At 39.9% G+C, this 11,376-nt stretch overlaps 1 protein-coding gene across 1 annotated transcript in view; it reads left to right on the top strand.

The window, feature by feature from the left end:
- The first annotated feature begins 6,973 nt into the window (after positions 1–6,973).
- Positions 6,974–11,376, top strand: part of LOC131083494 (uncharacterized) — a 57,693-nt gene continuing 53,290 nt past the window's right edge. The window contains exons 1-5 of the mRNA XM_058024271.1: positions 6,974–7,139; positions 7,370–7,470; positions 7,820–7,889; positions 8,920–9,050; positions 10,726–10,814. Coding sequence (XP_057880254.1) covers positions 6,974–7,139; positions 7,370–7,470; positions 7,820–7,889; positions 8,920–9,050; positions 10,726–10,814 — 557 coding nt within the window. The remainder of the gene's footprint in view (positions 7,140–7,369; positions 7,471–7,819; positions 7,890–8,919; positions 9,051–10,725; positions 10,815–11,376) is intronic.

Below are 11,376 nucleotides of genomic sequence, written 5' to 3'. Positions count from 1 at the left end.
AAAGAACACATCTTTCCTTTTTGTTGTTAGAAGTAGCACATATAGGCTTGAAACTCTATCAGAAGAATATTTGGTAGCAGAAAATGAAAAAAAAACTGTCTTGTGTTCCTAGGCAAGAATTTCAGAGAAGATGACAACATTGAACTCTGGCAGTAAAAACCTAGTTCATATTGAGTTTAAAACCCCAAGATTTTATAGTTAAAGCATAAATATGGCTATAATGACATAATCACAATGTCTAAATAGAGTTTCAATGTTCAAGGTAAATGTCTAATTGGTGGGAAAAACAAAAGGATCATTATTCTTACAAATGGCTTAGGAATAGGAAAACTGAATTTTCAGTCAGATGCTTATGTTACACAAAATTATCATATTTACATTCATGAAGGAGTCAATTTTCAACATTGCCTCAATGATTACCAAATATTTGCACACTGCAATTATAAGTGTTGCTTACCTGTATTTGTCATTACAACTGTGGTACTTCTCAGCAGAAGATGTAAATATTTAAACCTCAGGAAATTTTTGTTTGCTTTACTGATTACATGGTCATGAATAATTAATCAATTCATACGTTTGCTTATTTTTTCTTTTCTTCTGTTATTACACTTTTCATTACTTAGAAAGATCTTTGTCCTACTTTTAATTAAGTTGAAAGCAATACATATTCTTAGTGGAATGACTATGTGGTGTTTTTCCTCTTCTACATACCATTTCGTCTTGGTGGGTCCTGGTTGCAAAACAGCTGACCCACTTACCAAACCAGTGTGCCAGAGACCTAATTTTACCCTCAGATGTGTCCAGCCTAATTTAGCCAAGTTGATTTTCTGGTCAGTGTTTTCTTTCCAGTAAGTCTGATTGCTGGTTTGGTAAGAGATGAGGAACAATTCCTGGTAGCACAGATGGAAGGAAGAGTTCTCAAACTCAGTGTACTCTTTTCCTGCAATTTATTTTTGAGGAGAGAGTAAAAATCATTATTTGTTTGAAAGAGCTTTCTTCAACTCAGTATTGATTAGCATTTTTTGTCAGCCACTGGGACACTAGCCAACACCTGCCCATCATTCATAGAAAACCCTTCCTCAGAAAAACAAACATCTTTGTGTCTGTAAATTAGTTCCTAATATCAGAATATCCTTATGGCTGCCTTGGAGAAACATCTTTTTTTTAAGCTTATACTTACTTGCCTTAAGCATGTAACCTGAGAAATCAGTCTACAACATTTTAGAAATGTTTAGTGATGAGTTTTAAGATTTCCAATGGGCTTTTATTACTATTTGACTGAAAGTGTTCAGTGGAATTGAAATGAACTTGCATTTTTTTGATGCTTCAGAAGATATTTTTCCTATTTAAAAATAAATAAATATTGAAAGATACCAAATACTAAGTTATGAAAAAAAATCCCTACAACACTTTGCTATTTATCACCAACATTTATCACCCTGCTTGCATTACTAAACAGATTAGTGGGCAAAATCCCCTTTTCTAGGTCAAACAATAAGTGTGATAATAAGGATGAGAACTATAGACAACTAAAAAGCTGCCTCGTAGCAAAGCTACACCAATGGTGGGTGAGAAAGCCAAATGCACTAAAGTGAAAATGAAAAAAAAGTTTTGTAACTTATCTTTCTCTTTCAATTTTCAAAATGTGGGCGAAAGGTAAATGACAACATTTTTTTCCAATTGCATAGTCCACTCTGTGCAGCACATTTCTTCCTCACCCTTCCTGAAGTGAAATGAGTAAACAAAATCAGTTGCTGTGCAAGGGAGAGCCTTTAATTTCTTTACACTTGTGACACCAGTACAGGTACTTTGCTCAAATACTGGCTGGAAATAGTTGTTTCTTTGAAAACTGAGTGAAGAACAGTAAGAAATGTATGTACTTCATGTCAGGCATAACCTTTCATTTTGGAAAGAAATTATGGGGTATTTTGCTGCCTCCACACTGGGAATATGCACTTTAGAGTGTATTCTTTAATACTTACAGGCTAATGTATTTTCTTAAATCAAAACATGGAAGTTACAGTGATTCATGACTGTTCATATCAGCACTTTTAATAACATAAAAGATGCTTTGTTTTTTTGCAAAGAATAACCAAAGGTTATTGCTTTAATACATAGTTTTTATTTTGACTTAAATATCACTAAAAACAAATTTAAATAAATATGTTAAAATTAAAGGCCAAAAATCAAGACACCTAATCATCATAATAGTTCTGAAGATACCTCATATCTATAGGTCAGATATTGATGGTTTGAATGAGCTAGTATCTTATTTTTGAAAAATCCTATTATGTTTCTGTTTAGTTAGTTCTGCTGGCCTAATTTGATGCATTACAGATTTTATTTAAACTTCTTTCAAATCTTAAGGTATTAAGAGTGATCTTATGTCTGAAAAAAAGAATGTGATATAAAGGAATGGAGTCAGGATGGTTCAGAAGATAACTGAACCATCCTGACTCTGATAACATTCTGCTGTTTTGTCATAACTGAGGTTTTCCTGTTAGTTAGTTAGTTAGTTAGTTAGTTAGTTAGTTAGTTAGTTAGTTACTAACTAAAATTTTTGAGAATGTTAGTTAGTTACTACAGTACTAACATCCTGTAGTACATGATGTTATAACTTGAAATTCTAAAAAACTCCTACAAAGCCCTAAACCATGTCCAGTGAAACATAATTTTTGAGCTTATTTAGGGGTATTTAGTGCAATATAGTAAATTCCCTGCCTTTACTGATCTACAGAAACTGTTTTCAGCTGTTGATTCACTTAGAAAAGGTTGGTATTCAGACTGTCTTCAGAAGAGAGATTGCAGTGTATGCTTTACCTTGAGGGCAAGAACAGTGAACTTATTTGTTAAACAAAGAGATGCACTAATTTGAGGGAATGAGATAAGTAGTAAATTCAAATATTTGCTGAGTATTTTGTAATTAGTTGAGAGGACAGAGCCTCAATAAACTAAACAGAGTCTACTTCAATAATCAAACATATAGGCTGATATTACTAGCTTGGACAGGAATTTTTTGACAATAACATTAAAGAAAATACAGCAAAAATGTAATGTATTTCACAATAAACCTCTGGAAAATACTTTGCTTGTACTTTTTAAGCAATCAGAGAAAGCCTGACTGTCAGAGAAATCCTAGAAATATAATGGAAAGTGTATTTGTTTTGGAAAAATGCCCTCTGTATTGTCCTCCCTGACTTCCAGGATTAGGCTTGAATGCCATTAATTCAGGATGATGGAAGCAGAAGAATGAATTCCACAGTTCTCTTACACATTACCTGTGCTCCATGCTGGTGCACCAATCTGTTTACAGGAAGAGAAGCACAGGCTTATGTTTGAAACATCAATAGCTGATTAAATGTAAATATAAGCATTTAGGGTCACTGAGGGAAAGAGAATCTCAGATTTTTCTACATGTAAATCATAAGCAGAAAAAAAAAAATCTTCTTTATTCTTCTTGTTTTAATCTGTAGTCTTTTTATTTCTCTGGCATAAAAAATAAAGCCAGAAGATTTTTCTTTCTCTTGCTTTCTTCTCACAAATGATGAGAGGAATTCTGGCTTATTCTTAAAAATTTTACATTAAGCAATGGGTTCCTATCACGCGAGTGAGTTGTGACAGCTTTTATTGTTGACCCAAATCCCCTACACAGGTGACAAATACAGTCTCTTTACTAGCACCTCCTGCCTGTGAATTCCACACAGGCTTGTTACTCGTTGTGGTTTCTTTTGGGCCTCACCGACAACCACACAGTGCCATCTGGTGTGCTCAAAGAGCAATAAACTGTTCCTAAAATCTCTTAAATCATCTCTAAAAAACCTCAAAATAAAGACTTGACCATCACAGAGCATTGCTTCCCAAGCGTACCTGGAAAAGAACCACTATATAATTTACCTGTGTTTTCATTCAAACAATCCTAACCTCAGGTGTAAAATAATGGGCTCTGAGCTAATCATTACTACTCAGGATGGAATGATGATGGTAATGAAAATTCAGTATATTTTAAGAAAATAATTTCTGAAATGGAGGGGATAGAGGTAGTGAATAAATTATTCTGTCAGCAAAATGGATGATTTTTCTAGAATCTCAATAAGCTTATTAAGCAGTGTATTTATTTAAGGACAAGTTAAGTTGAGTAAGAAACACATTTGCTGGGGTGTTATTGTTAGGTTGGATGTGACATACACACACGTGATTAGGGTTTAAGAAGAAAAAAGTTTTTATTCTGCATGTTTTCTAGCTTATATACTTTTAACAAAGTGTGATTTCAAGTCATTAATTATATTATAATAACTTATATTTATTGGTGCAAAGCAATTAGCATTAATATAATTGGCAAAAGTTTTACAGAAATTTAATAAGGCATGTATATACATTTACATATACACATAATTTAGTTTACAAAATTTTTCATGAATTTTTTCATGTATTTTTTCTAATGTGTTTCTATGCTAACAGCCTTGTCTTTTTCTTTACTATAGATATATTCAAAAATCATCAATTGTTATTTCTTCTATTAACTCAGCTTTGCTTGCAAGCCAGCTTTCAAACCCCTCCATACTGGGGGAACTGACAGAATACAGGCTTTGATCTCTTTATCACTTCACTGCACCATTGCAAATAATGGAAACGATCCTAAGTCCTTTCCTTGTGTTTTTGGGATATTAACTAATGGGTGTGTCTTAGTATTAAATATATGTTGGATATTAATTGTCTCACACAGCTGTCAACATCCATATACAAATTTGCTAAAATTGTATTTAAGGTTCCATAAGGACCTTGAAATGGTTTCTGACAAAGCAAGATCCAGTTCTTCCCCTGAACCATGAGCAGTGGCTGTCAAAATCCATGCTCTGAAAATACCTGAGAGAAGATAAAAGAAAAAAGCACCTTCTAGACTCCAAGGCAGTTTCACCAAGGTACACACACACATGTGAATATTTATTTCTTAACGGAGATAAAATGCCTGCTTCATCCAGAGAGGCAGAAGGGCACAGAGGATGCCGGCTGCAGGGAGCAGCAGGCTGGTTTTGGGGCCAGGGACTGTTTTTAGGCGAGGAGGGTGTGGACAGCAGTCAGACACAGCCACCTACCAGCCTCCGGGCCCTTGGCCTCGGCAGCCAGCCCTGCTCACACCCACGAGTTCAGCTTTGCAGCATGAAAACGTGCCCCAACCCATTCCAGTGCAACCTTGACTTGCATCCATGGGCAATCAGGGATTCTCTTTATCAGGGATTGGCATTTATCCTGGATGGGTTCAAGCACAGAAGGCAGGACTGCAGCACGCTGGTAATAGTGTCCCAGCCAAGTGAACCACACTTGAATTTCACCCCAGGGTTTGAGAGGGTTGCATGACTTGCAGAGGATTAGCCCCGTCCCCTGCCATGCCGCAATATGTTGGCATGTGACTGCAATGCATTCTGCATCAAAACACACGTGGAAGACACTTTAAAGTTCACTTACAGAAAGCATCTGTCTTTATGTTTATACGGGTAGCCATGTATTTTGTACCAGATGGTGCTCTTTCTGATTCTTGCTTCAAAGTTGACTTTAAGGAGCTACAATAAATATATATTTAGGACAAAGCTCTCTAGAGTCAAATATACATAAATTACCTGGAGGTGAATATGCATAAACCACCTGCTGGTTTTCCTCCCCTACTGTGATTATTTGCATGTTTACTACTTTATAGGTACTCAAAACTTGCAAATTTTCAACATAATAATGAAATACTTTCATAGTGTAATAATAAAAATCTGTATAGGGAACCAATTGTTTTTTTCTTTATGACCTCCTTGGTTCTGCCTCTTTAATAGATTAGGACAGGAATTGTTCATCACTCAGGCACTGAGAACATAAAATGGTGTTTTATAGCCCTTCTTTGCCATAGGAAAACATTGTATCTTGCTAAATAAGGAACCAAATTCTGAGATCAGAGCACGATTATTTCCTATCTTCTCTCAACTGTATTATTTCTAATCACAATTTGAAAATAGTCTAACTGGAATTGTCTTATAGACAATTTCCAGAAGTACTTATTTATTTTCAACATGGCTGTTGTTTACATCAGTAAACCCCCTCTCATCATCACCACGTACTTAGCATTGTCAGTGTTACAACAAACGTTTTATTTTTCATCACTCTTGCAAAGTGTTATTGGTTATTGCAAAGGTTATTGTATCATTTGCAAGATATAATTAAAATCCATTTAGAATAGAAGCGTACTTGTTAGGGAAGGCCAAGCTGTTGCTGTGCCAGAGCAGCCTCGTTGATGCCACACACGGAGGATTGGCTCTGGAGCACCTGTACACGATCAGCTCTCCGTGCAGATACCCAGAGACAGCCTCCAGCTCAGACACCAGGAAATCGTTCCTCCTTATACACGAGGGAATTTCCTGGCGTGGTGACACTTTCCTCACGTCCACAGACTAGAAATTCAGTCCAGGACCTGAGAAACTCTTTCTGTCAGTACAGAGACGTGCGAAAGTCTTAATCTTTAATAAACACATTTTGTATTTAGGCGAGGAGGAAAAGGTTTCATAAGGACTCCATAACCGGACTATCTGACACACTTCTGGCGTTATCCCGAGCCTCATGACGGGGCTTCTCCTGCCGAGGCTTTCCCCGACACACGATTCGGAGAGACACGGCTACTCTCGCCAGGCCCGCAGCTCCTGGGGATGCGACAGCCCCGCCACCGACCCTGTCCAGCACGGGGCCGGGCACAGCCCGAGCCGGAGAGGCCTTGCTCGGACGCGCCCGGGGCCGGACCCATCGCTGCCCTACAGCTGACTGGCGCAATGAGTACACCCGGCAGCAACCGTACACCTCCCAGCGCTCTCGCCCGCGCACCCGGGATTTATGAACTTTCTCCCGCCCCTTTTCCCAATCGCCTCCGCAGGCCCCAGCTCCTCCCCAGCCTGTGTCGGGCAGCCTCAGGCGGGGCGGTGCCCGTACTCCCGCTGCCCGCACCATGAGCTGCGCCGCGCTGCTGGCGCTGCGGGGCCCGCGGCTCCTGGGGGCCGCCGCCCGCCCGGCCCGCTGGAGCCGCCGGCGCAGCGCGGGCTGCGAGCCCCCGGCGGGCGCAGCGGTGCGCATCGGCTGCGCCTCGGGCTTCTGGGGGGACACGGCGGTCGCAGGTGGGCGGTGGGGCGGCAGCGGCTGCTCGGGGGGCGGCCCGGAGACCCGGCGGGGCGGCGGGGACCGGGGTCAGCCCGGCGGGCGGCGGCCCCAGCGCCACGGAGAGCCCCGTTGCGCAAGCGGCCGGGCCGGGGCCGCCGCCGCACGGCCGGGCGGGGCCGGCACCGGGACCAGGGGTGGGCACCGGGGGTACCCCGAGCTGATGGTGCCTTCTTGCCTGCCCCGGCAGTGCCGCAGCTGCTGTACGGAGGGAAGCTGGATTTCCTCGTCTTCGATTACCTCTCCGAGATCACCATGTCGCTGCTGACGGCCGCCAAGGCCCGCTCTCCCGTAAGTAGAGCCGGTGTCCGGCGCCAGCGTGCCGGGCTCGGCCGGGGCGGGCGCGCTCTGGTACTTTGCGACCTCCCGAGCTCTCCTTCAGCACAAATCGCGCCCGAAACCTGTTTAAGACATACCTGGTCACGGGGACACGGTTTCTTAAGTATACTTGTTATTCGCATGTATTTATTTACATCTGTTCAGTTTCATCTGGTGAAAGTGTTCGTGTCGTTTCCCATCGTTACTTAAATGATGGTATTATTTGAGACGTAGTGGTTCTTCGCTGTTTTCTGTGTTAACCAAGGAGAGGGGTTGGGTTGACCTACGTGTAAGAAATGGTTACAGCTCTTAATTATTTCAGGTTTTAGGCTACACTCCGGATTTTGTCTCCACTGCCATGGCTCCCTATATAAACGATATTCACAGGAAAGGTATGCTACTCCTTGCACGAGTTTCTGTGTTAATTCAGTACACCTGCTTAGGTAAGCAGGCTGACAGAGTTGGGACTGTTCAGTCTCGAGAAGAGAAGGCTCTGGGAAGATCTTACAGCGCCTTGCAGTAGCTAAAGGGGGCTTGCAAGAGAGTTGGACTTTTTGCAGGGATATGTAGTGATAGAAGAAGGGAGAATAGCCATAAGCTGGGGTAGATTTAGATTGGATGCTAGGAAGAAGCTCTTTACTGTGAGGGTGGTGAGGCACTGGAGCAGGTTGGCTGGAGAAGTTGTGAGTACCCCATCCCTGGAAGTGTTTAGGGCCAGGATGGATGGAGCCCTGAATAACCTTGCCCATAAGAGGGGACTTGGACCTAGGTGATCTCTAAGGTCCTTCTAATCCAAACTATTCTAGAATTCTATGAAAAATCCCATTGTAATTGATGTGGGGTACAGGTCTGATGGTGAAATTGGGTTGATTTAAGGTATTTGTTGCAATTGCAAATACATACGTGTATTTCCATGTATTTCTTACTATAGCTTCAATCTGTGAATGGTAGATTGTTTTACAGATCTTTTTTAAAGCGTGAGAGCTAGATGTTTTCAAGGTATTTTAAGTTTTTCAAAATTCCCACATAGTTCTACAATATGATTTTCCACTGGGTTTTTTGTTTGTTTACATTAGCAAAGCTTCACAGTGTCTATTGCTGTTCTGCCGGAGGTGTTTGATGGTGTCTGTCTGCCTCATTATGTGTGTCTTTCTGGTCACTTTCTCCTTCCATTCATAAATGATAGATGAGAAGTATCTATAGGAGTTATTTTTCTCTAAACAATTTTGCACTGGCTTATTCTGATCCTTTCACAGGTTAAATGTGGTTTTATTTTAATGTGGTTTTTGTATTTTGCTTGACTGAATGTCTGTTACCTTGCAAAGATGATACCTTGCTTGTGCTCCAGCACACTTTTTAAAGTACAGGTGATTGATTATTGATGCTGCTGAACTTTATTTGCGTTTGTTTTTTTTCTGTTAGGTGTCCGTGTCGTCAGTAATGCTGGTGGAATTAATCCACTTGCTTGTGCAGCTGCCCTTCAGGAGGTGGCAAAGAAGGCAGATGTTGATTTGAAAATAGCTGTTGTTGCTGGAGATGATCTGATGAGTGAGGTATTTCACTGTGTTTTACACCCTAGTAGCTCAAGTCTGTATAGCATGAAGATGGCATTTACTGTCCCATAGGAACCCTGTGTGTCTCTATGCACTAGTCTTCTACTATCAGAAGCATTGTTCTTCATAATCTTTTATGTTCTTTTAGTTCATGAATATAATTCTTGGCACATCTGCTGTTTGGTATACAGTGGGGGTGAATTTTATAAGGTTCTGCATCTTCTATTTAGCTTTTTGAAGCAAAATGTGCATCTTCTGTAAAGTCTGTCTGCTCTTCAGGAGAAGCTATTACATGCAGTTATTTACTGCTTCTGTCTAAACTAGGTAATCATGCCAGTTAATTCTTCTCAATGTGGTGTAGCTACCACACATTCAAATGTTTATCCCTTCTAGCTTTTTTAGTGGTTTACAGGCATTTCCTGATGGTACTTTGTTTATAGATAGTTGGTTTTCTGGTTTTAAGTAATTAGTTTACAGCCAGTAAGGTAATGTTAAGTGAGAGGATTGAAGTTCAAATATAAAAAAAAATTGAAAGATTAAATACATGGGATTTTTTTTTAATTTAGAGAATTGCACTTTATCTATGAAATCTGCAGAAAAAGGTTGGCCATACCCAAAAAGCTATTGCGAAAAGAGTTTGTACATAATAGTAGTTAAGAGAGGAGAGGTTTGCACTGTGGTTAAATCTCTGCCTGTAACTTGGAAAATGATTTATCTGCATAGGATCTGTTACCTCTTGCATGCTCTTGAATGTGGAAGACTGTCAAGTAAGATTCCTTATTTGCAAGTTATGTGTGGTGCTTGGACTTCCTTTTAAGCCACTTCTGCCCTGCTGAGATTACTGTCTGTGGGCCAGAATTTCATTACTGGTACAACAGTGGTTGTTGTTTGAGCTTGTTATGAACGTGTCTGATCTGAAATGCATTGTTTTCTGTGCTGTTGCCAGTACATAACCTACAGGAACAAAACGACACAGCTTTTATGGTCTACAGACAACTTCTACTGTTGATACATGAAATATGGTAAATGTTACTTGTGGTTTGGAGGATTTCGGTCATTTAGAATACCAAATTAGTTCAGAGTGGACGTTTGGGTTTTTTTTCCCCACACTAGAGATCCCACCTGTAAATTAGTATTTACAGTTTACATGGGTGTTGTGTCTATGCATTCACTGTCCCCTCAGTCCACAGGATTGCCAAGCTAATGCCTAATTCATGGTCAAAACCACACCCTCCCCTTGCCCCTACTTTTCCAGAAACACAGCTTATTCTAAGTACCATATCAAGCTGCAGGATTAACCTTGTTCTCTGACCATGACACCATTGCTGATGTGGCAGATACATTTCTGATTGCAGGGCTTGATTTATTTAGTCCTACAGCAATTAAACACCTTTTAAAGCCTAGGAAATACACCAGATCATTGTTGTTGGTCATATATAAATGAACATTACATTCTTTAAAGACTACCTTAATTTTCTGCATGCTGGAAGAGTTGTGGTTAAAAGTGTATCTAAGGCTTTTAGCCATTCACCGGATTGGTATTGTTAATACTTTTAATAATTATACTTGGCTTAGATTTGCTATGATGTGGATCTGTTGTTTGATACTAAAGAGAGACTAACAGTAGAAACTTCAGAATATTCACAACTTGTGTGTTCTGCTTGTTTTCTAACAGAAAGACAACTTAAAAGGAGCTGGTGTCACCGATTTAGAGAGTGGCAAACAATTTCCAGAGAATATTCACAGCATGAATGTGTATCTTGGGTGAGTTATTTTAGCAAGGTGTATTTATTATGAACAACTAATTTTAACACCTTGAATACAGGAATTTATTTTGCTTTGCAGTTAGAACTACTCAGTAGATGAGGTTCACCTTTGAATTAATTCAGGCAACCAGAAAAAAATTTGTTTGTAACTAAGTTTTAGTTATAACATTGTAAGTTATGACTTCTTAGGAGTACACCGTCTGAATTATCAGGTTTTAGTTGAAGCCAAAACAGTGTTAGTTCAATTATAACAATTGCAAAAGTGCTTTTTCATATGCTGAGTATTCTGTTGCAGAATGGAGTAGTTTATTGTGTTGTCACTAGAGAAGTGCAAACAGGGAATTCAAGTACTGGGATGTGGTCAGTGCTGTAGGAGGTTCTGTTATGTTGTGCTGAACTCTGTCAGGCTTTGTACAATTGAAATTTTGGAAACCAGTTTTTCAGGATAGTCACTTGTTTTGAAAGATCTCCCTTCCCTCCTTTATGATGCTTAGGGTTTCCATAAGTCTGTGAATGCAGTTATTCTAGCTACCTCTTTGTGAAACTGCATTTTCATTGTC

The sequence above is a fragment of the Melospiza georgiana genome, chromosome 5 (genome assembly GCF_028018845.1).
Source record: "Melospiza georgiana isolate bMelGeo1 chromosome 5, bMelGeo1.pri, whole genome shotgun sequence".
In the NCBI taxonomy this organism is placed as follows: domain Eukaryota; kingdom Metazoa; phylum Chordata; class Aves; order Passeriformes; family Passerellidae; genus Melospiza; species Melospiza georgiana.
This window is presented reverse-complemented; position numbering and strand designations above follow the sequence as displayed.